General features: G+C 45.4%; 1 protein-coding gene and 1 non-coding gene across 2 annotated transcripts; both read right to left on the bottom strand.

Annotated features, from left to right (window-relative positions):
- Positions 1-3,184: 3,184 nt before the first annotated feature.
- PPP1R8 (protein phosphatase 1 regulatory subunit 8) lies at positions 3,185-10,157 on the bottom strand. The gene is made up of 4 exons (XM_062508900.1): positions 9,713-10,157; positions 7,883-8,027; positions 6,691-6,755; positions 3,185-5,612 (listed from the first exon to the last, which is right to left on the bottom strand). Exons 1-4 carry the CDS (start codon positions 9,962-9,964, stop codon positions 5,259-5,261), a joined length of 816 nt encoding a protein of 271 aa, XP_062364884.1. The 5' UTR covers positions 9,965-10,157; the 3' UTR covers positions 3,185-5,258.
- Positions 10,158-12,956: 2,799 nt separating this feature from the next.
- LOC134053959 (small Cajal body-specific RNA 1) lies at positions 12,957-13,121 on the bottom strand. The gene has a single exon (XR_009933988.1). It is a non-coding gene; the product is annotated as a small Cajal body-specific RNA 1 (non-coding RNA).
- Positions 13,122-25,170: the final 12,049 nt, after the last annotated feature.

Raw genomic sequence — 25,170 nt, 5'->3', positions numbered from 1 at the left:
CTGGGACTCCTGGGGCCACCTCACAAATCAGATGAAGACCAGGCCTCCCTGTGGAAATGAACTGGCAAGGGGTGAGGGTAGGGAGCAGCCACATGTTCCAGAGGCTGCTGCCAGCATTCCTTATGTTGGCACACACTTTTCCAAGTCTGCACAGCTTGTGACTCAGGAAGTCTTGTGGTGGCTTTGTTCCATAGCAGCCTGTGGCTTATGAGCAAAGCGAGGTGGGGTGGCAGTGTCTGGACTTCAGCAAACTTTGGTGTTTCAGTGCTGAAGATGAGGTCCTGATGATTATTTGTGCCTCAGTTGTTGAGCATAAATAGCTATCTTCACTCTTTTCTGTGCTCTCTTCACTTGCCTCCACTGAGTTCCCTCCCTCAGCTGGGCTTGGCAGCTGATCTGGGCTACTGGGCCAGTGAGATCTAAGGAAGTGATTTAGAGCATTGGGTTTGCCAGCTGCTCTGAGCCCCTGCGGGGAAGCAGTACATGGTGCTGGTATGGCACTGCAGGTGCGAGGGGAGGGGATGCAGGATGGGTGCTCTGTGTTGTGTGAAGGTGGCTCTGGGCTCTCCCGTAGGTCTGGGGGGGGGGGGGGAGAGGAATGGACGGGGAGATGTTCTGCTTTATTTTGCTGGTGTTGGTGCTCGCCCTGGAACCACCTGAGCGTGTGTGGAGCGATGTGTGGGTGTTCAACACCCACTTTAGGGCCGGGCCCCGCTGCGGGCCTGTCGGTGCAGGATGTGATGGGATGTGGTGGTGCCTCACTGCCGATGGGAACACGCCTCACTCCGCTGTCAACACCCTGCTCTGCTCCCGGGCCGCAGGGCTCGCAGCCCCCGCTCCTGCCCAGCTCTGTCTCCAGAGCTCCCAGAGCAAACGCAGATCTGAGAGGAACGGTGGGACAGGCGGTAATTGTCGGTGTTGCCTGTCTTGAGATCCTGTTTGAAGCGGGAGAACCGAGCTGGCAGGTCCCAACCGGGCTGCTTTGAGACCAGGTTCGTTCCGAAACAGCTCCGAGTTTGGGCAGAAGCTACGGGGGGGAAAGGAGCCGGGGCGGGCAGGGCCGGGTGCTGCTGCCCGGGGAAAGGAGCCGGGGCGGGCAGGGCCCCGCCCGAGGCACCGCCGGGGGCTGCGGGGAAGGAGCTGCCCCCGTGGCAGGCGGGGTTACCTGCGGGGATGCTGGGGCCGGGCACGGGGATGCAGGAGAGAGGGGCTGGGGTGACTCTCCCCCGTGAGAGGTGTGTGTCACCATGAGGAATGCTGGCGGCAGCCTCCTCCCACGCCCGCCCTGTGTGGGCCCCGGCAATATTTAAGCTTTAGTATTTATGGATTCCTTCTCCGCTACCATTCTGTAACTGCTTGAAACCTTTCCCTGGTGATTGTCAGATTCTATGACAAGAGAGACAGCAAGGTTGAAGTACAAAGGGGTGGAGAGCAGAGATTCACACTCTTTAGCTGCTTCTCTCTTAAAGCTTCTCTGAGGAGGACATCAGTTCTGGAAAATTCATATAAAACCAAAGACAATAACCAAATTCAACACCATTTCTTCTGGAAAGCTGCTGCTCTCTTTTGAGGGAGACAGGGGAAGCATCATGGTTAATTTCAGGCACTGATTGCGATGTTGGAATGTCAGATACCTCTTACTGTTTTACAGGTTACAGAACTTTTGGGGAAGAGTCATTAACACCTGCAAGCCAAACCCCACAGGTGTTGATCCTCAACTCCCCTCAGGCTCTTACTTCACACTCTTTCCAGTATTCCCTCTCCCACACCCAGCAGGTAAAGCCCAGAGCCACCACACAGCTCTTATGGGTGCAGACCTGTATATGGTGTTGAGAAGTGAAAACAGAAACATTGTTCCTCCCTCACCACTGCTAGATTGAGAGTTTTGAGCACAAAGAGCGTCAGCTGATCAGACTGCATTTTGCCTTTTTTTAAAAAAACCCAAAACATTGTAAACAGCAATTGACAACTGAGCTCAGCGTCAGCCATTGCACAGCCCCAGGTCCTTGGTTTGTCCCAAGCTATGTCCTGCAGTCTCTCTTGGTGCCATTGAGGTTTCAGATTTTACTTTGGTGTAATGGCATAAGTACACACTTCACCTGGTCACTCACCTGTTCTGCACTGGAAGCTATTCCTGCCTTCCTGAAGGGCACAGGAAGGTCTTATCTGCACCCCAACAAGTGCTGCTTCCAGGCCTGTTGGCACAGGGGCTGATGTTCTGGTACTTCACTGTCCATGGGTTACCTCACATCAAGCTCTTGGGCTGCCTGCTGGATGCTGCACTCCTTTATTTATTTATGTATTTCCAAACCAGGGAGGAGGGGTTACAGTGGTAACCCAGAAGTTCTGCAAGGACAGATGTTCCTGGACACTACTAGCATTTTCTTTAGCTCATTGATTCAGCTGCAAACTAGTCTCCACTTTATTCCCATCTCTGTGTTCCCACTGCAGAGGGCTTCACATTATTCTGCAAGTTTCGTCCCTGTTAATCCTTCATTTAATGATTAACAGATTAACACATCCAAACTGACAGTGTCAGACCACAGGGGGAACACCTTCACCTCTTCCAGGTATTTCTACCTGTGGCAGGTGAGGAGCTGGCACATGAACTGTGAACTTCAGTCTTCTGTCAACACTGCAGTGCAAGCGCACCTGCCCCAGCTGCTGCTACACTGGGAAAAAACTTAAGTATGCCATGAATATGACTGAATTCAGCAAAGCTGGGGAGTTTCTCTCAACTCTACAGGTTACCTGTACCCAGTTTGGTGTTCGTCACTGCAGCTGTCCCCAGAGAGCCCAGGGCAGGCTGCAGATCCAGAGATAGGGGTTGGTGCCCTCAATCTGCCCAAGGCAGGTTGTTGGAGGAGCAGACTGAGTAATGAGAGCAGCAGAGCTGGACTCTGGAGTACAACCTACAAAGAGGATTATGCCAGAACCAGATAAAACTTGACCTGGAAAACAAAAGCAAGCACTGTTCAAAATCCACTGTTAAGTGTCACTTGTGTACCAAAGTGCAGCATGAGGCAGCAGAGCAGGTCACAAGCAAAGCAGCTGGGGCAGCTTTAGGAGCTGCAGCCTGAGGCAGCCCAAGGACAAGGCGTGCAGGGAGAAGAGCACTTTGCCATGGCAGGATCCTGCCATGAGCCACAGCACCATGGGCAGTCTGAGCTGTACCAGTCCAGACTGGAATGAACACACTACACTCTCCCAACCTGGCAAAATCTGCATTTAATTTACAACATAGTAAAGGTTACAGGTAAAAAGCTCAACAGAAGTGTGAAAAGGCCTATTACATATTACACAAGTGTACAAATGTCTGTACAAAGCCCCTCGATGTTCCTGTCCCCTTGTGGCCAGCTGTGGCCCCTAAGCTCTGAAATAATAAGAGCTGGTTCAGAGTCTGGGAGGAGAAGAGCTTTAAAAAACAATGAGCAGTGAAGTTTCCTGTGTTCAAGAAAAACCTTGCAAAGAGCCACTTGCAAATAAAATCCCAAAAAACCCCAAACCCAACCCTCTTCCCCCCAAAATAAAACCAAAAAACTCCCCAAAACAAAAAAAGAAGGAAACCTGCTCAACTTTTGTTTGTCCTGACTAGTCTTACCCTGAAGAGTTGCCTTCAGAAAGCAATTGGCTGGGAACTGGAAGTCCTACAGGCCAGACTAAAGACAGGAAGATTTTGAGTCAGTGTGGGAGCACCGGGAAACAGAACAAATGCTCAATGGCAGAATCATCAATGGCAACTTAAACACAGAGCAGCACAGCTGGATCATGGAGCTGAATCCACACAAGGAATAGTCTGAGCTGGATGTGATGCTGTGGGGAGGGAGCAGAGCAGTCTCTAAGGCCATGGCTCTTGTGAGCTGGGCAGCTGCCTGCTGGCACCTCAGGGACACAATAGAAACAATCACTGCAGAGCAGAACTCACACAGATTTTGGGATATCTGTCTGAAATGGGTGTGATGCATCCAGCATCCCAGCTCACTGAACACAGCCCCAGCCCAGGAACTCGGCACTACTTCCCCAAGCAGCTGCAATCCTGCACACAGTGAACAGCCAGGTACATGCTGTCATTCTGATGCACGTTTCCTGGATCCCCCAAACAGCAAAGGAATGTGACTTGTAGCTGACCTGCATTAGAGTGTGTACAAAAATCCAGAGTGAGCTGAAGAACAGAGCTCTGGCCTTACCTTGTGTAAAGTACAGCCACAATATGTCTGAGTATGTCAATCATTTTCAAATCTAAACCCAAGGAACTAAAGGGCTTGAGCAACAACCCAAGTCCACTGAGAATTCCTATTCTGGCTCTCAGTAGCACTCACCTACAGTTCCAAGCAACCAAAATATTTGTGTGTGGGGAACACGGCAGTCTTCCCAGCTTTTTGTCTCATTAAATCTCATATATGCTAAACTTAAAAGTTCCATTTGCAAATAAAAATGAAACTATTTAAGTTACAGGGACCACCAAGTCTAAAAGAAACTGCACTGTGTTAAGTTCACCCTGAGTTATCCAGGGGAGTCACCATGGGGAGTCACAGTGCAAACAATGCCTGATCCTGCTGGATGCTCTGACCCTTTGCACCCTGTATCCATCCCACAGACTGCATTCTGCAGCACTAGAACAAAGCTAAGGAACCCACCTGCTACTTATCCATCTCAGCTCATGACTCATGGGATGATCTAGTGTTTTATGTGAAAATTAAAACAAGCTGTACCCAAACTAAAAAATAATAATAATTAAAAAAAAGAGAATGCCCCACATTGTTGGGGTTTTGAAAACATAAAAAATAAAAGCTGACCTATATTCTGCAAGTTTTACAACTCCTTCCAATGAGATTCTGCAAGGCTTGGCCCCACAAACATTTCCTTTTGACAGAGCTGCCCTGCTGTAAGCATGTCCAGCAGGAACAGTGTCACCACAGCAAGCTCAGCACTGAAATACACGGACCTGCAGGGTCATCCCATTAGTGACAATTAAACTGTGAGACTGTCCCTTCAACCTGTGGATCCAAACTCAGCATAAAGACCTTTGGGACAGTGGTGGCCAAGAAAAGGCTGTAGGGGTTCTGGTTCAAAAGGAGGTGGGAACGGTATTTTTTTTTTAACAGACATATAAAAACATTTGAAGACAGATCTTTAAAGGATATTTCACTCCTCCAATCTTGATATTACATCTGTTAGGACACTGCAATTTTTAAAAAGACGATACCGCACATGAAAAGTTTCTGGACTTGGTGACTCCTACCCTCCCCCAGCCCAGCTCAGATCAGCAGGGACGGAGTTGGCTTCTTGCCAGGCCAGGCCTCCTTGGCATATTTCTTCTTCTTGGGTTCATTCACAGCTTCAGGGTTGAAGACAACGGGGTTTGGAGCCGGGTTCATGTTCACTGTAGAGGGCACAACTGGAGTCAAGTCCACATCGGGGGCGAGGTTGGGGTAGGGCATGGGCAGCCCCCCGATGAGAGCGGTGCCATGGACGCTGTGGGACTGTGACCCTGCCTCGCTGTGGGTGGGGGGCAGCCCCCCGTACAATCCTCCGCTGTAGGGGAAGCTCTGCATGCGCCGCGACGCCGACTCGTCCGTGGGCAGCGAGCCCGCGTTCTCCAGGCGCTTCTTCTGCAGACAGAAGTAGTTAAAGAATTAGTCACAACGCAGGAAACCATCAGCCTGCTCAAACTGGCTGTTGAGGCTATTTCCCTCTCCTAAGAGGCACCTAAATCTAACATGTACTAAGTGCTAACATGTCCCAGTCTTTGTCGTGCGAGGATTCCTCTGGGTTCCCTTGAAAACCACAACAATTAACTCTTAGAGGTGCACAGTGCAGAAAGGGAGACAAAAGCTGACACTCGGGTGTAACTCAGAGGAAGTCAGAGCACCTCTTCACCTCCTGTATACTCCTGCCAGTCTTGAACTTGTCCTGAACAAAGACCAAGTAGGTGACAGAACATCCTGGGTTGGAACCCACAAGGCTCAGTGAGTCCAACTCCTGGCCCTGCAAATGATACCCCCAGTCCCACCCTGTGCCTGACAGCATTTTAACACAAACCTTCCCTCCCCCACAGAAAGAAACTGCAATTTCTACATCACTTGGGTAATTTAGCTCCTGATCAAGGAATCTTCTCCTGCAGTCTGGGTTTATGTAATATTAGCCTTCTCCACATGATGTTATTTAGTCTGTAACAGCAACAAGTGAAATTGCTGTTACACTGTGGCTTAGCTGCTCTGAAGTTCTGCAGATCTTTCTTCCTCCTTGCATATTCCAGTTAAATAGAACACTGGCAACAACAACTCCACTCATCTTGGAGCCTAAACCTGCTTGTACTAGTACACAAACTTACGAAATGTCAAACACAGTATTTAAATAAACAAACTCTCATTTTCCCCTTTTATTTTCTACATTTCTCACAGTTTTATCTGATGCCTGGAACTAATGCACTGAATTTCTAGAAAGTGTTTCTTTTTGGGAGGAAAAAAAAATCATTGACCCCATGTGTTATTAAAGAAAAAAGCTAAAGCTGGGTTTGAAGGGAAATGGTCAAATTTGCTAAAAAAGACAACTGTGAGACACTGACATAACTTCTGCTTAACAATGAAACACTTTCCATGTGGGAGCACTCTAAGATGCAATTCATAAATCATGAAGTGAGTTCATCAATGCAATATGCTAATGAGAGAGTTAGGAGTCACCCTGTACCTTAACTGGGACCACTGCTGTCTGTACCATGTTCCGGAACCGCCCCACAGACGGGTCCACGTCCTCTGCAAAACAACAACAGTGATTCTTTCAGTGCACACAACCAGTGCTGCCTTCAGTGAACACATGAGAAAAACAGAACCTCTGTGGGGTAAAGGAATCTACATGAAAAACTGGAACAGATCTTCTCCTCTCAAAACCAAAACTCCAGCAGCTCCCAGCAAGCACAAGTGTAATCACAAATAAAGGGAGGAACATCCAGTGGCTTTCTCTCCAGGTGGCTCATCAGGCAACCTGGATTTCCCTCAAACGGAGAATGGGAACAGCTGGATGACTGGTTTGGGATCAGACAGACTGGAGTTTGGGCTGAAAGCTACTGCTGACAAGGCACTGCATGTTCTAAAGGCAGAGCAGCCAGTCCCTAAAGGGGACTTAAAGCAGGAGTCAGAAGCAGTCAGTCTCTGCAAGTCCAGAAAATTATATTTTTTGGTTTTTTTTGTGATGAGAATGACTGGTGTTTGCATTAGGATGTTTTGAGCACTGACTGCATCACATTATAAACCAAAATAGTCACTATGGATGCTAAAGGAACCACCTTCATACTGTATTTCAAAATACCTGCTCATTAATTATCTGCTCTTATTAACAGAAGTATTATCCAAATAAAGTATGATTGATAAGAATGCCATTAATACAGAACAGCTAAGAGAGAAAAAAAAGACTAATATGGAATTGGATACATCTTAAAATGCATCAGTTTGAATGAAGATTAGGGATGACTTGGTTCAGATGTGCAGAAAAGTAGCAAAAACCCTCTGAGCTTGAGACATCCCAGAGGCAACAGGTAAAGAAAGTGTTAAAGGACAGGTGAAAAGCAAAGTTTTGTTCCCACTGAGATTATAAAGAGGGCAAAAAATGCAAACCACCTTCCTCCTTTTGGACCCATGACATTTCTCCAGTATCTGACAGAGTACTGAACAATGAAGCTGAGTTTGATATCCTCATCCTGCTCAGAGCTTGCAGTTACTTTACAGGTACAACAGAAGATCAGACTTCAGTGAGACGTGGCAGCAGCTTGTAGACTGCCAAATTTATTTTCTCCTTATCCATATGCACCCATGAGGAATCCCTATGAGCATACTGGAAGGAGGTCCTGAAGGGCATAATCTGAGGATTAAAGCAAACTCCTTACCTGGATTGATGATCTCATCATCATCACTGAATGTCACTCTGGAGTTCTTCCGTTTTCGCTTTGGCCTCTGGATGTCCAAGTTCCCTTCCTCAATGGTCAGTGTGGAGATCCTTTTGTTGTGGGCTGTATTAAACTCTGTCAGATTCTAATAGCAAATTTAGAAATGAAAGAGTATAAGCAACTGGTGTGTGAAGTCTGATTTAATCACATGACTGTCCACATCAGAAGAGCACAGGACATTGTTTAGTTTCAACTTCAGACCCTGAGGAACAAGCAGAGGTTCAGGGCTGCAGTGAGCTGCCCTGAGAGGCTGCAGGGTCTCTGCAGAGATATTTAGAATGGAGCACAATCGTGGGCAGCCTACTCCAGGTGGCCCTGCTTGAGCTGGTTGATGATTCTGAGAGGTCCCTTCCCATATCCAGTGCTTCTCCCTCTTCATGATCTAACTTGGGGAACAGGGAAGCATTCACAGAACAGAGTGGGAAACTGCCCCAACCTGGGGCAATGTTAGCTGGAGAGCATGTCCCTGGCAAACCTTGGTGAGATGATCACTGGCACACTGAGATTACTAGGTCCGTGATTCTGGAAAGCATCATGCTCACAGGTTAATCATTGCAGATGAGATGGTTTGGACAGCAGAAGACACCTCAGACTGTCTTCAAAGACAAGAAATTAAAAACCTGAACCTAAGGAAGGATAACCCAGGGAAGTTGTTTAGTCACCATTCCCAGAGGTATTTATAAGACATTTAGACACTGAACTTAAGGACATGGTTTAGGGTCTTGTGGGCCTGTGTGACAGACTGAAATGTCAATGGCTTAAACAATTGGCCATTTGCAAACACAGGTGCTCTGCAGACACGCATGAAGGAACAGCCCAGGCACAGAGGTGTGAGCACCAGAGGATGACTATGTCAAATCAACCCTTGTTTAGCAAGAAGCTGGGTTTTGAACCAGATCAAGGGAAGAGGCTGATGAGCAGCAGATTCTTTGAGGGGGGACAGTGCAATGTCTATCAGGGCAATGCCCTGCCTTACACAATGGCTCCATTGTAAATCTAAACCCCTCAACTCTCTGACCCCTCACCCTCTGGGGATATTCCCATTCCCACCTAGAACTGAAGGTTTTCTTCCATCTGATGGGGCATAACTGGCTCAACTGCACTGATGTGAGAGCCAGGGTCATGTACTGGAAGGGTCATACACCATCAAAGTACCCAAAACCCATCAAAGCCCCAGACTAATTTCTGGGCCTTTTACCACAGGACTACATGAGATCCACAGTCAGTATAAAACTTCTCCTGCCCAGGGAAGGTACCTGGGTGTTCCACTTAAAGCCATTAAACTCTGGTTTCAGGGCTTCTCTCACCCTCATGGATCAAGACTGCAACCTTCACTTCAACCAATGGACATCAAGTCTTGCTGGGCCCATGGGGGTGCTGAGATGTTTCTACTCATATCCTTTTGTTCTTTTTGTTGTGTTTTTTCAAGTGTTATTTTTATACTTTTGTTTTTCTATATTATTATAGATAATTATAACCAAAATGGCTGTCTACCTCCTTTCCACTGCAACCTAATGGTTCTAAAATAAACTCTCTCTATATAAATATATAAACATTGGTCATTCAGCATTGTTTCACTCCAACCTGCCCAAAAGGATCTATTAAAAAGAAACTGAGTTAACCTCATCTTCAGGAGTGGGTCACAACAGCTTGGCAATGCTAGAATTATGGACTTGATGATCTCAAAGATCTTTTCCAACCTCATGATTCCATGACTGAGCAAACAAGTGGGGAATGCTGTCCTTGCCAGCAGTGTGCCATCATACTCACGTCCAGTTCTGTCTCCTCCTCTGGCAGCCCCAGCAGACCCTTCAGCTCCTCATCCTCACCACCCATCTTCTCATCCCCTTTCACTGCTGAGGGCAGTGTCTGTGGCTTCTCTCGCAGAGTGTACGCACGGGTGGAGGCTCCAAAGGAAACCGTGGAGTCAATGGGGATCTGCTGGGGTTTGTGAGCTTCCAAACGGATATGACCCAAGAAAGTGCCATGTGCTGAGGACATCAAAATGCAAAAGAGTCTCATGAGCTTGGGACCATGGTATTCCAGTTCAAGTTTGAGAATCTCAGAAGCTGTAACAATTGTTCCAAGGTGCAAGGCACTGAGGTACTGCTGGAAGCATCAGCTATGTACACCATCTCACAAACTCAGTTAACACATACCAGAAGTCCTCAAAAAATCACTAGAAGTAAATTATACCTGGAAATAAATAAAAACACCTTTTACTTTCTGTATTCCTGCAGATCCCAATGTACTATGACTGGACTGTACAAAAACCCACCTGACAGGTTTTAGACCTTGGGAAATCACCCTCAGAAGACAAGGCTTCACTAAAATTGTGACAGGAAGGCCAAGTCACTTTCCTCCTTTCCTTTGGCCTCTTAAAAGTTAGAAATATTTGAAACACCCAGTGAGGCAGCTGTAGCTGACTGGAGCAAACACTCCTTTGCCCTAACCCTTGTCTTTCCCTATGATGGAAATTGCAATTATATCCATTTGCCCACAGTGCAGACAACAATGGAAAAGGAAAAAGTGTCTAAGACTGAAGAATCTTTAAGCACTGAAGCATAGCTCTTCTGTCTGGTTAAATGCCACACTACTTACTGCTGTTCAGATCTATGAGGAAAACCCTCTTGAGATGTTTGTGATAGACCAAGGCAGCATGGACCCGAGAGCAAGACTGGTGGTCAATGGTAAAATCACACAGATCAGGATTTCTCCCAAAGAGATAGTATTTCTTCTCATCAATGATGAGTTTCTGAGGTAGAATATCAAACAGAGAAGCATATTAGACTCCAAGAATCTTTTGGATATTCCTGAAAAAAATTCAAGAATGTGAATAAATAGAGCAAATTCAAAACAAGGCATCAACAGCTCATCAATATTTCAGTTTAGTCAGACACTGTTAAATACATAAACTCAAATCTGCTCTTTATAAAATCAAAACAGCTGAATATGGGGGAGTACCAGTTATTCCCTTCTTTACCAGCCAACAGTGGACAGTCTGGTAAGAACAGTCACTCTTCAAAGCATTAGACTACCTCATATAGGAGATTTTCTCTGACATCTGCTCCCAGAGATTTTAACACATTCCTCAATGGGTGACCTCAGGCTTTGTCTAAGACAGGAGCCTGTGCTTGGTGGTCTCTGGACTGATACAGGACATCAAAATGAGACTTCTGTACAGAAGTGGACCTACAGGAGATTTCAGACCTCTGGTATAAAGATGCAAAACTATACTGAGTAAGTGCTATGATCTGAATCCATATTAGTCTATTCAAATAAACCATTAATTTCAGGAATTTCTTCTTTATTGATCCTAGTTCTAATCTCTTCTTTTAAAAGTATCTTACAACTCTTAGTATCAGTTTCATAAAACATCTCTATAAAGTGAGGGACATGTTGATAATGCCCTACAGTATTTCTGTTACCAGTCCATGTTGTTAAAGGAACTCTTTGCACCTGGATGCTGCAGTACTGAGCAGGACATGTGCAGAACCTCCTCACTGGATCCCAAGAACTTCATCTAATCTGTACTTTCCTGTTCCAGCTGCACAAGGCACAGGTTGGCAGTACATTACAGATCTGTTAAGAGGCTTCTCCTGCTTTTTGAAACATTTCCCAAAGCCCACATGTTTCAAGAGCATCATCATGGGAATGTTCATACATCTTCCACTGAAAAAACCCACATCTTGGTTCAGGAGAGCATTGCTTCCATGAGATGGTCTGAGATGAACTAACATTCTGCCTGCTTGAGCACCTGGCTGTCTCCTCCTGCCTCCCTGCATTTCCAGCTATTCAATCCTCTCCTTGATCCCACTGCCATGTATCTGGGAAAAGTTTTTGGCTTGCAAAGCCTTTTTTCCCTGCGTTCATCTTCCCCCATTTGAGTGGGCTGGATCAGTCTGCCTTTGGTCAGATGCACATCCCAGCTGCTCCATGGAAGCACTGGATTCCAGGCACTGGGGAGTGATGCCAAGGATCTCCCTCTCTGGCAGCAGCATTCCAGCCAGGCAGATGTTTGCTCCTCACTTTTCCAGGTACAAACCAGTTACAGCTCAGCTCCAACCAGCCCAGTGTGTGGCCAGGCCCAGAGGGCTGGGCTGGGGGTTCCTGAACTGCCGGGTGACGCAAGGAGCACCCACACAGTCATACAGAATACAAGGAGACAGACTGGAACAAGATGCAGTATTTATACTCCCCTGCCTTATCTGTGAGGACAAAAATCCCGTCATGGACCTCAGTTTCTACTGCAGATCATCTTGCAAATCACATCTATTCACCTACCTACCAACAATGGTTTCAGCACTGCTACAGTCACATGGCACTTCCCCACTGGTTTTTTTTTTCTGATTTTTTTCCCTCATACACATGCACTGTATTTTCCAGGTTGGATTTTCCAGCATTCTATTGAGTATCTATCAGCCCCCATGCTGCAAGTTCTCATCATCTGGTTTTCAGTAATAAGCATTTATTTCTGCAAGTTTAAAAGAATTAATTGAACAACACGACTCCACATTTGTATACATCATGACAATTAGATGATTGATTGGCCCTTTAGGTAATACTCTGTTAAATGTTTTATTCCCCCCAACCCAAGGTATACAATTAAAGCATCAACTCATGACAGTGACTGCTTTGAGAAATCTACTGACTAACATATTTTGGCCTGCCATCTTAGAAAAAGAGGATTTAGGTGATCAAGGTGTGTATATTTACCAGCTCTGACACCCACAACTAAATCTAACAATTTCCAAACCTCTGGCCACTTTCAACCAACACCACAACATTATTACATTTCAAAGTTCTGTGAAAACAAACAGCTAGATAGAATGATAACTCCATCAATCTCCTCAGTGATACACAGGCTGGCAGAAAATCCCAATGCTTAGATTTTGCACCTGTTACAAACAATAAGAGATTTTGTAAAGACACAAATTCATGGAAGTACTGCAACAAATCATCAACAGAGAAGATAATTTTATTGCCTTTAATTCAAGACAACATTTCCAAACTGTTCTGTGCCTCTGAGCTATAACCCAGTGTCTTCCTTCACACACTGAGCTTAAACACTGCATGGCTTGTTTTGCTGTTGCACTTTGCAGACCCAGCAATCACAGGGTGACCCTCAGGCCTCTGCACGAGGCTGGGGCACTGATGGCTCGGTTAGTATCAAGTGCTCAGGAAATCCTTGTTTTGAAGGATTTAACAAAGTCTTCCTTGGTTACTGCTGGCTACCAGAAAAGACAAAACTGCAAAACTCTCTGCCACCTGTACTGAACAGGGAAACACAAGGATCACATCCGAGTGCTGTTTGCTTCAGTGCTATGGGATCTTGGAAGCATCTTTAAATTAGTGAAACTTGCTGGCAGTGGTACCTATGAGCAGCAGGTTTTTTCCTAGACAGAGGAGGAGGTGAGAACATGTGAGGGAAAACAACATGGTGGCACCAAGGTCAGTGGAGAAGGAGGGGAGGAGGTGCTCTAGGTGCCAGAGCTGACATTCCTCTGCAGGCCAAGGTGGACCATGGTGACACAAATTGTCCCCTTGCAATGCATGGAGTCCTCCAAGGGGGATGCAGAGATTTACTCACAGCCCGTGGGAAAAGTGCTCATGGCAGAGGAGGTGGATGCCAGAGAAAGCTGTGATGTCGTGGGTGACCCAAACAGAGAGAGAGAGAACCTCTGCTTCCAAACTAGAGCAGCCTAGCCTTAAGAGACCGCACCCCATGGATGACTGACCCATGCCACAACAGTTTTGGGCAGACTGTTTGCCTGTGGAAGGGACCCCATGGCACAGAAGACTCCTCTCCCTGAGTGAACAGAGAAAGATCTTGAGTGATGAACTGACCAAAGCCTCCAGGCCCTGTCTCCCTGCAGTGTTGATGGGAAAGAGGAAGGGGCTAGGGAAAAAAAAAAAGGTGTTTTAAAGGCTTGTGTTACTTCTTGTTATCCTCCAACTCTGTTAATAAAAAAATTTACTTTATACCTTTAAATTTGAACCTGTTTTGTCCTTACTGTGTTTTTTTTTCTCCCAATCCTTATCTCAACTCATGAGCCCTTCATTAATTTTTTCCCTTTCCCGTGCCCAACTGTAGCAGGAGAGGGTAAGTGAATGACTTCTGTGGGTACCTAGCATTTGGCCAGTGTCAAACCACTACACCCAGAAACATTTCTGTTTCAGTCAGCTTCCAGTTAGGAGTCTCTCCACAGCTGAAATACATTCACTGGCATACAGTGAAATACATCCCTCTGCCAACAATGGTAGTGTTGAGGGTTAGTTCTCTCCCTTTTTCCCTCTGTGGAATTTTCCCCATTGTCATGCTAAGATACCTGTTGACTGGGCCCTGGTGACAAGGGGGAGGGGACGGGAGGGAAGAGGAAAAGCCCCGCGAGATTCAAACAGCCAGAAGAGGAAGCGGAAGGCTGGGTCTCGGCCCATTTCCCCCGCGGAGTTCGGACGAGAAGGACGATCGCCGCCTGTGTCCCATCCCAGCGTCAGGAAACCACCATCGCACCCTGCCCGGCTGTCTTCTCGCTGTGAACTACCACCATCCAGCACTCTGCTGATCACCGGGCCGACACTGTGAGCGGAGAGCTCTCTCTCCATCTCTCTCTCCCCCTGGGACAGCTCTGCCATCACCCCCAGCCCTCCTGCAGCTCTGCGGGACCTGCCCGCCCCCAGCACCGGGAACTGCAGCTCAGGGAAAAGGTGCCTGCAGCCAAAAAACACTGGGACTGAGTTACTGTTCTGTTTGTGGCTAATTTCATAGCTGTTGTTGTTCTTGTTTGTCGTGCTAGATATACTAGTAAAGAACTGTTATTCCTACCCCCATATCTTTGCCTGAGAGCTCTCTTAATTCCAAAATTATAATAATCGGAAGAATCACATTTTCTTTCAGTCCAAGGGGAAGCTTCTGTTTTCCTTGGCAAACACCTGTCCTTCAAACCAAGACAGGTAGAGAGACTTTTCTTTATTTATTACTTTCAGTGTGATATAAGACAAAATATGAAATAGAGAATGAGGTGGTGCTAATAAAAATAACTCGCTGTATCTGTGCTGATCACAACACTTCACATGTCTTGAATGTGGGAGGAAAAAGCAAATCAGATTGTATTTCATACTGTAGGACAGAGCAGCACTCTTGCAAAATACAGGATGCCTGGTTAATCTGCCTGTATTGCAAAAAAACCCCCCAAAACAACAACAAACAACTGACCAGACATGTTTCTCAAACAAGCAATACAAAGGGAAGAGGTTTAACTGATGGAAGCCCTGCATGGCATGAGGCTGCCTCACACAGGCAAGGGAAAAGTCACTTCATTCATTATTTCAGAGCAAAACAAACTGATCTGAAGATAATGTGTACATGAGAGAAACGAAATACCTATGAATAAGTGTGGAAGATGACAGGGAATGTTCTGCTGCTGGTGCCTATGTACATGATACACCAAATCCACCAAACCCCACTTCCATACCTCAATGAGTTTGTCTCCTTTGACTACATCCAGGTGCAACCCAGGAGGTGGTTTCCCCGCCCTGAAAAATAAAGAAAAATGTAGCATCAAAACATTAAATAAAAATTTTATTTGTACTAAAGTCACTCGAGGTGCAGACTAAACCTACACAAATGTAAGCAGAAGTATTTTGGGGAAAATATGAAAATCCCGTAGCTTTCTTTTCCTCCCTGCAGATTCCTTCTGACAACACATAAACCAAGATCTTTTTACGGTAAGAGTGAAGGTAACAGGACATGAAGCATCTCAAGCTTTACATCTCCAGGTGAAAACCACCTGATTTACACAATAAACAGAGAAAGTCCTGCGAGCACATGGTATGAGGCAGAAGAGACCAACAACAAGAGATGGGAACAGGCTGGGACTGTTTGCTGAAGAGCTCTGTTTTCTCATGTCACTCTCAAAATAGCAGATCCCTACTCTTGGCTACTGAGAGGAACAGAAACTTCTACTACCTTTCCTCTCTAGGCTGGTGATGGCAAAAATCTCCAAGGGGCTCTGCACACACCTGTAATATCACAAAAGTGCTGGCCAATAGCCAGTGTTCCTCCACGCTCACCTATGATGACACTTCCCTGCCAACACAGGTAACACAGAACAGAGTGCAGTCCCAGAGGGACCCCTGCCCTTGGGCAGCACAGCCCTTCCTCCTCCAGCACACATTCCACACAAACAGCAGGCAGCTCCCAGCCCTGCTGCTCCTGCTCACCTCCTGTGGAGCAGATCCACCTGTCAGCAGCATTATTCCCCCTGGGCAAAGGGAGCACTAAGGCCCGAGGGACTCAGCAGATCACAGCAAGACAAGGCCAGCACAGGGGTGAACTCAGGGCACAGCAGAAACATACTGGGCATTTCTATTGCTCAAAGCCAGGATGCTGCTGTGGCACCAACACCTTGCCCTGCACCACACAGGATCCTTCAGCTCTCGGCAGCAAAGGGCCTTTTCCTGCTCAGATATCTCAGAATCTGCATCTCTAGATGCACAGATAACATCTCTGCTGCTTGTCTCTAAGTCTGGACCAGCTTTCCAGGCAGCAGCAGTGACCTAGTTCTTGGCTGCACCACTGCCCTGCTGAGGAACTCTGCAGAGATCACGTTCCCGTTCTGCTCAGAGCAAGGAGCCAGCCCAGCCCAGGGAACAGTGACAACGGGCAGCAATACTCTTAGGGTGGCTGAAGAAAGAAAGGTCAGTGGTAGCTGAAGTTATTTGAAGGGGTTAAAATAGATGTTCATGTTTCTGGAGTATGCCTTACATTTACTGGTTTCTTCTGTGTTGCAAGGTCAGCTCCCCTCAACAATTTCATGTAAGAACACAGTCTCCTGTTATTTATACTTCATCCCTTTCCTAAGCATTTTCCTTTCTTGTTTCAAATCCGTTATACCAAACTGCCCAGATCGCTGGCCCTTTCTGAATTGACCACTTGGGACTTTCATAAGTTTTCTTGTCAGGCCCTTCTCAAAGACTGTGGATATACTACCCTAACAAGTACATGGTTAATACTGACTCATTATTTTGGATGAACAAACAGCAGCAGCAAAAGCAGAGGATGCTAAACTCCAGCACAATCTGCTGAAGTGGTGACTTCACCACTGAAATGGGATTATGGTGATATGGGGAACACACCAGCAAACAGCAATGCTCCCAAACGTGGGACACAGTCTGTGTGTTGAGCTGAAGTCCCTCCAGCACAGCCAGGGAAGTTCCTGCTCTCAGGTACTGCTTGAGTAAGTTACAACCAGGCTACACCTGAGCACTGCTGTCTCCTCCTGTGCTCCCTGCAGATCAGCACTCAGTTTTCACTGGAACACAGGTTCCTTTCATGGATTCCTGTACACTTTTCAGTATTCCCTCCTTCTGCCTCTGAGCACTGGAAAACTTGTTTTTCCCCCTTCCTCTGAAATTGCCAAGTTCTGGTTACTCTGCACAACAACATTTGGTAATTTTCATACACCAGCCTTACTCTGATCAAACAACAGCTACTTCCCCAGTTATTTTTTTCTTTCCAAATAAGTAAACCTTACAACAAATTCATTCTACAAGTCTGCTTCCTACTCAGTCTGGCCTCTGCTTTTCCTTTCAGTGATCTCTTCCTGTATACTCCATGGTCAGCCTGTCCTAACACATTTTAGCAACTCCCTCCCTGCACCTGTCAGGTCACAGGAGAGCCCCCAGGAGCTCCAGCACAGTTGAATTATGTCTGATGGTCATATTTTGCTATATACCAACTCTGTTTCTTCACTGCCCCCTCTACTTTTAGTTTCATCCTTGCTCATATTTTTACTCTGCCTTTACCCTCAACTTTATTTTCAACAGATAAACCAAGCCCAGGAGCATTACAAGGCAGTGCCTTCAGCTATGAATTGAAGTGCTTGAAAAAAATCTACCTATTTTCTGGCTTCTTTTGGACTGGGAATCCTTTGTAGGCAGTATTTCCCCCATCTACCTATTCCAGCAAAACACTGAAGGCTGTAAATACTGATTATGATACCATGAAAACAAATTCATAGAAGCGATTTTTGGTAGAAAACTCCTTTGGAACATTTAAAGTCAATGTCACCGTTGAGGCTGCCCAAGTTAGATACTTGAAAAGCCTTTTAATGAAAAAAGTAGAACAATTTTCCAGTTTTATATTCAAAACTAATTAGCTCCAGAGTCACCAAAGATCAAAAGTAATGCCTGGATTTAGAAGCATCAGTCACCCTTCACATGCTCTGCCCCATCACCTCGTGGATCAAGGAGTAAAACATGAAAGGAAATCTCTTGCAAAAATCTCCTAGAAGAAAGTCTGTTAGAAAGCTGGCCTTATGCTGTTACAGGAGAGCAGTTTTTTCCCATCTTACATCCAATGTTAAAAAAGTCCTTTTCCACTAATGTGCTAAAATATCCACTAAACTAATTTTCCTACACTGTTCTGAAGGATGAAGAATTGCTTGAGGTCAGTGGATTGTCCTCCCTACAGAACACACAGAGCCTTAGCACTGCCCCAAGGCCAGCGCTCTCCTGTCACAACTCTGTTCCAGCACAAGTGCTGGTGTTTGAAAATGAGAAACAAGCAGTTTCTTCTGTACCTTCCAGATGGTGCACCACAGTCCCCAGTGCCTCCCCAGGGCAGTATCCTGCAAGCGACCTGAAAATAACACCTGCAAATGCACTGATTGTGATGGTCCACACCATCAACAACACCTGAGTTTGACTGAGACACAGGGTGCTCTGACTGCCTCTTGAATTGCCAAAGCTCCTGGGGGGATGTGAAGTCTTCCAGAGAATTAAACAGAGCTGACTGGCAAGGAGAACATGAGCATTACCAGTATCATTAAAGAGGTACTTCAGATCAGAGAGAAGATGGGAGGATATACCACAGGAGAGCTTTTCTTCTCTAACAGTGAACCCAAGGAACTCAAAGAAGTCAAAGTGAAGAACTGATACAAGCAGTGACAAACTGCAAACCTTAGGCAGCTTCAAGCCAGGCACTCTTAAGAGTACTAAGAGTACTCAAATACCAATTTTCTACGCTTAACAGTTCAACAACCTATTGTTTAAACCACTGTCAGTCATAAATGAAGATATCAACTGATGCTGCTAATTTTAAAGTATATTTCAGGAGTGATTTGGAAATGGCATACAACAAAGTCATGGTGCTCTTAGCAGCATTCTTCTTGCTAAACTTCCAATTGTACACAACACAGTTCAGAAACCTTGTGGTTTAGACTGGATGATTACAGGCCTTTAATGAATTAAGAAATTGCACTGTGTTTTCTGGAAGATTTCTGATTAGAAACGTGTCTGCTGTGACTGAACAAAGCATTCCACTTGGATTAAAGCATTTGCCCAACTTCACCTTGGCACTGTGCACCTTTTCTTGCTACAATGCTGTTCCACACAGAAATAGGTGTTACTGGCTTGTTTTGGTTCCCTTGGTTACTTACTCAGGAACAAAGTCTCCATGGAATACAGTGAAATTTGGAAATTGTATAAAAATTTAATTTTTGAGAACAAGGCCATAAATATTCTATCAGACAGAACTTCAGGTTTTATGACATCAAAAATTAATTCAAATGATACTGAATTAAATAAGCATATTAATATTGTGAGCAACAGTGGATCAATTGTTTCATAAGATTATTCCTACATCTTCGGAGTGAGAACAGATACACTGGAAGGGTAATTTACTTGTGGAAATAAGAGAAAGACAGGACTGTAATGTTTAAGTCTACCAGGAAGACATTCCTATTCTGACACCTTGATCTCCATATAATTTTTCATCACATCCTTTAATTTCCATTCTATTTTTTTTATTCTTTCCCTTCAGTTATAAAAATATTCCCTTTTTAAAGTAAAGGTAAGTAAGCTTCATCAAGTACAAGTAACACAGACTATGCATTTTCATGAACACCTCTTAGAACAGCACTGACACTTCTCTACCTCACAGAATCCCAGAATGGTTTGGCTTAAAAGGGACTTAAAGATTCTCTCACTCCACCACGTGCCATGGGCAGGGACACCTTCCACTGTCCCAGGTTGCTCCAAGCCCTGTCCAACCTGGCCTTGGACAATTCCAGGGATGGGGCAGCCACAGCTTCTCTGGGCACCCTGTGCCAGGGCCTCCCCACCCTGCTAGGGAACAATTCTTTCCCAATATCCCATCTGTCCCTGCCCTCCGGCAGTGGGAAGCCATTCCCTGTGTCCTGTCCCTCCATCCCCTGTCCAAAGTCCCCCTTCAGGCCCTGCCAGGGGCTCTGAGCTCTCCCTGGATCCTTCTCCTCTCCAGGTGAGCACCCCCAGCTCTTCCAGCCTGGCTCCAGAGCAGCTCCAAGGGCTCCTCTGGACTTGCTCCTACAGCTCCATGTCCTGTACTGGGACCCCAGGGCTGCAGGCAGCTCTGCAGGTGGGGTCTCACCTGAGCAGGGGCAGAATCCTCCCCTCCCTTGCTGCCCACGCTGGGGGATGAGCTCAGGACACAGGGGGTGGTTCTGAGTGCCAGCACACACGGCTGGGGCATGTTGAGCTTCTCATCAAGCAACACCCCCAAGTCCTTCTCCTAAGGGCTGCTGTCCATCCATTCTCCATCCAGCCTTTACATGGGCTTGGGACTGCCCCAAATTATTACCCATCAAGTAGCGTAGCAGTGTTTTCATTGGTTTTTGAACAGTTATGTGTTACCTGGTCATCCTGTGCTCAGACTGTATACTTGTGTATCTGTTACTTTATTTCTGAAGATAAACTTGTGTACTTTTACTTCTGAATAGTACTGGCTTTTACTTTCTGGCTTGGAGAAATTCTTGGTCTTAGTCTCCATTTTCCACCATACACTTCAGCATTTTATTTTGTTTTTACTGTCAGGATACTAATATTATACCAAAAGGGCTGGATAATTCTCTGGTCTCTATGCTGATCACACTTATATCACTAACAAGTACTGTGGTCACTTTTGTCGAGGTAATTAATAAAAAACCCCAATACCAATGGTCAGACCACAGATTCTATTCAATTGCCATTACCTTCTCTAAGTCAATTCCTTATAAATGCATGCTCTTGTCCGAATCCTCTAATGCTTCCTAAAATGATAATTTCCTGTGTGTCCTATGAGAAACAGTCTTGAAGAGTGATGTCTATATGACAGCCTTTGGCAGACACAGCACCTCTGTTTTACTGCCTTGCATAATTAGTCCCTTCCCTTCATGGCCAAGCAGCTGGACATGGTAATGCTTGGGATTTCCCACAGCAGCTGCATGCATGGATTTGCTGGCCTTGGAGAAGACATCAACTGTTTCCAATGATCAGCAGTTCAATATTTACATAGGATATCACCAAACAAAATCAGGTTCCAGCATAGGTTTTTAAAATATTTAAATACCAACAAGTAAAGAAATATTTCTTCTGCACTAGAAACAGAAAATTGTGTTTCTTTGCTTTCTTCACCTCATGCTCCACAGGCCAGGCCATGCCTCTGTAACAAAGATAAACCATTTAGGAAAATAAGGACAAGGCCATTAACACTTTGGAATGTGCCTAGTAAGAGAACTGAAGTTTTACAAATCAGGATCTCCTCCACAGTGCAGATACAATGCTGACATGCCAACAGGGTTACAATATCTATATCCAGCTGAAACTCAGCAACCAGACAGAATTAAGGCACTACAAGAAATTCTGAGTTGTTGCTATTAAGGACATAGACAGGACAGCCATAATTCTATTGTGTGAGTTTAAAAATTAGGCCAATTATTTGGGTTTCTAAATGTGGACTCAGAACCTAAATTTAGCCACTTCCTACAAATCTTGGCCTTTGCAACTAGTGTACACACTTTCATTTCCAGCTTCAAGGACAAGGTGGAATTTGCAGAACTCTGGAGCTCATACTCTCCAGAAATCTGTGTAAAAGCATTGCCAGGAATTGCCAGTCCTTGGTCAAAGATCAAACAAACTATTTCTAATGCATGTCCATTCCAGGACAAACCTGATATCCCCACTACTGGTGTATAAAAGAGAGTAAAGAGTCACTATTCCAAATACAAGTGACAGTAGGACAAAAGGACAGGCAGGTGAGACCCATTAAACATCTGATGGTCACTTCAAAACTATGCACCAGATAATCTCAGAGAAGTAATTTTTGCTACCTAAAGCCAGCTCAGAAGGTTTGCAAAAGTCTTAATCAAACTAAGATGTGTAATTGTTATCTAAAGACATTTTCTGATCCCATGGATACCCTCTTTATGCCAACTATAAATGCACAGCCCAAATCTTGGCTAACATGTACAGAGGAGTTACAGTACATGCATAAAATGTGGCATCAACAAGTACTATTCAGGTGGCAACCACTGGTTTTCATCTGTCTTAGGTTTAGCTGCTGGAGAAGGAAGGAAGGAAGGATTCCAGGAAGGAAGGAAGGATTCCAGGAAGGAAGGAAGGATTCCAGGAAGGAAGGAAGGATTCCAGGAAGGAAGGAAGGATTCCAGGAAGGAAGGAAGGATTCCAGGAAGGAAGGAAGGATTCCAGGAAGGAAGGATTCCAGGAAGGAAGGATTCCAGGAAGGATTCCAGGAAGGAAGGATTCCAGGAAGGATTCCAGGAAGGATTCCAGGAAGGAAGGAAGGATTCCAGGAAGGAAGGAAGGATTCCAGGAAGGAAGGTTTCCAGGAAGGAAGGATTCCAGGAAGGATTCCAGGAAGGAAGGATTCCAGGAAGGAAGGATTCCAGGAAGGAAGGAAGGATTCCAGGAAGGAAGGAAGGATTCCAGGAAGGAAGGATTCCAGGAAGGAAGGATTCCAGGAAGGAAGGATTCCAGGAAGGATTCCAGGAAGGAAGGAAGGATTCCAGGAAGGATTCCATGAAGGATTCCATGAAGGAAGGAAGGATTCCAGGAAGGATGGATTCCAGGAATGAAGGAAGGATTCCAGGAAGGAAGGAAGGATTCCAGGAAGGAAGGAAGGATTCCAGGAAGGAAGGAAGGATTCCAGGAAGGAAGGAAGGATTCCAGGAAGGAAAGAAGGATTCCAGGAAGGAAAGAAGGATTCCAGGAAGGAAAGAAGGATTCCAGGAAGGAAGGAAGGATTCCAGGAAGGAAGGAAGGATTCCAGGAAGGAAGGAAGGATTCCAGGAAGGAAGACTGGGAATTTCAGAGCAGAAGTCTTTTCTGGAAATGGGGTACTCAGATACTGTCCAAATTATGCAAGAACAGGTACAATGAAAGAGGCAAAGCTCAAAAGCATGGGCAACAACTAAAAGGCAAGTAAAAAAGCTACTCCTTTTGATTATATCTAAGATATATTTCTCATATGATTGGTGTTCACAGGCCCCAGCCAGCTTTCCTTAGAAGCAGGAAAATAAACAGATAGGTAAAGACTGTGATTTTGATTTTAACAGAGGTTGAGGAGACTGAAGATAATTCTCAAAAGAATCTGCTTCTGGCTGTGAAGACTCTCTGCAACTCCATGATTTTGGTTGCCCAAAGCTCTTGGAATGAAGCCCTACAGTGCTGCCTGTACAGGAGACTTTTTGGTGCTTGTGTAAGACCAGGCTTCCTGCAGGGTACCTTTACACCTTCTTAAGTCAGAGCTTTGAAAAACACCAATACTGGTCCAAGCCTGCTCCTGCAAACCACCTCCACTCTGGAGAATCCTATCTGGGAAAGGCCATCACTGATTCCACATCATACCTATTCACTCTTTGGTTGGCTCTGACAGGAACAAACGCTTTAAAACCACGAGCTGCAATCTGCAGCTTAGTACATGTCAGCAGAAGGCATCCAGAGCTTTAGCATGAAAATATACTCTGCTTGCTTTGTAGAACAGAAAAATGACCAGAAAGAAATAAATCCACCTGGTAGGAGAGCTCCTTGCTTCCTCAGGATGAGGCCATGGTTCTCACCAGTCAGCATCACCCAACACTTCCCATTTTGGGTTCACTGTTCACCAGAACACAAACACTATGACTGGAAGCTCTGCTAGCTTCCTGCTAGTTCACTTTTTAATTTTTACTTTTATGAAACAGCTTTTGGGTTTCAAAAGATGCATTAAGGAAAACCACAAAGCTTTCACTGGTGTTAGCTGCCATTTCTGCACATGCCAACTGGACAAGATCAAATTGTCTCAGGCACTCCTTTACTTCACAGGTACAAACACACAATTACCCAACTTGGTCCCTAAAACCATTACAATGTGCAAACATGCAACAGAGAACAAGAGAAAATAAAAAGTTACCTTACAATGTATAAGGAGAGAGTCCAGACAGTAACTTTGCTGTACCTAAGAACTATTCTGGATTATTACTGCAAAATGACATTCAGGTTGCAGTAAGTGAACTACCAAAAAAAAAAAAAATCTTAAAAATGTGAGAACAGAACAGGACCTGGCATCCTAACATTCCCCACTTACCCCTGGGTTTGGATCATCTCCCAGATCCCACCTCATTTCTCATCCAGCACAACAGACTGTGCTTTAGAACCAGCCCAGGGCAGGAACACAAGGAAACTCTATCTGTCAGACACCCTGCCCTGCTGCAGCTAAAGGCACAAAACAGGTACCTGAAGAGGCCCTCACAGTTACAGGTGTTACAGTTCTCTTCTCCAGATGGGATTTCTTTAGGAATTCTTCTGCAATAGCATGCAAGCTGCTGAAGCTGAGCATTTTACAAGCTGTACTTCCCCAGCTCCTCCACCTACAGCTTTCAAAGGTACAAGTCATTCCAACTTACCAGGAATATAACATATACTGTGATCACTGCTTTACAAAAACACTAGAAAAATAATAAAAAAAGGATGCTACTTCAAATTTCAAGTTGAGTATCCAGAATAATTTTTGGGTTTATCTGGTCTATTGTGTCATCATCTTATGGAATGCCATCATGTCTCATGTAGACGTTTATTTTTTGTGTGTCTTCAGTGCAAAAAAGACCCTAAAATACATGAGAAATTTTCTCCCCTGAGAGGGTTAAATGGCTTTACCAACAAAAGCAGGAACTTACAAACCAGGTCTAAACTAAAACACATTCATGCATTGAGCACTATCACAAAACAATGAGAGGTACAACACAGCTGAGTGACCAGGGACAGCTTGGACTGTGCAAGGACAGGCAGGGCTGGACCCCAAAACTGCTCCAGTTCTCAGGTGCAGTGGTGTGCTTGTGCGGTTTGAAACACAACGGTGCCCATCCCAATGCTCTGGCACCCAAAGAAGGCAGCAGAGCCAAGATCTCTCCAGCGATGCATCAAAACACTCA

The sequence above is a fragment of the Cinclus cinclus genome, chromosome 26 (genome assembly GCF_963662255.1).
Source record: "Cinclus cinclus chromosome 26, bCinCin1.1, whole genome shotgun sequence".
In the NCBI taxonomy this organism is placed as follows: Eukaryota; Metazoa; Chordata; class Aves; order Passeriformes; family Cinclidae; genus Cinclus; species Cinclus cinclus.
This window is presented reverse-complemented; position numbering and strand designations above follow the sequence as displayed.

Coding starts and splice junctions, on each gene's coding strand:
- PPP1R8 (XM_062508900.1), bottom strand. CDS start 9,964: ATGAGACTCTTTTGCATTTTGATGTCCTCAGCACATGGCACTTTCTTG. Junction 8,028..9,712: donor AGGAGGAGACAGAACTGGAC/GTGAGTATGATG, acceptor ATTTGCTATTAG/AATCTGACAGAGTTTAATAC. Junction 5,613..6,690: donor CAGCAGTGGTCCCAGTTAAG/GTACAGGGTGAC, acceptor TTCTGTCTGCAG/AAGAAGCGCCTGGAGAACGC.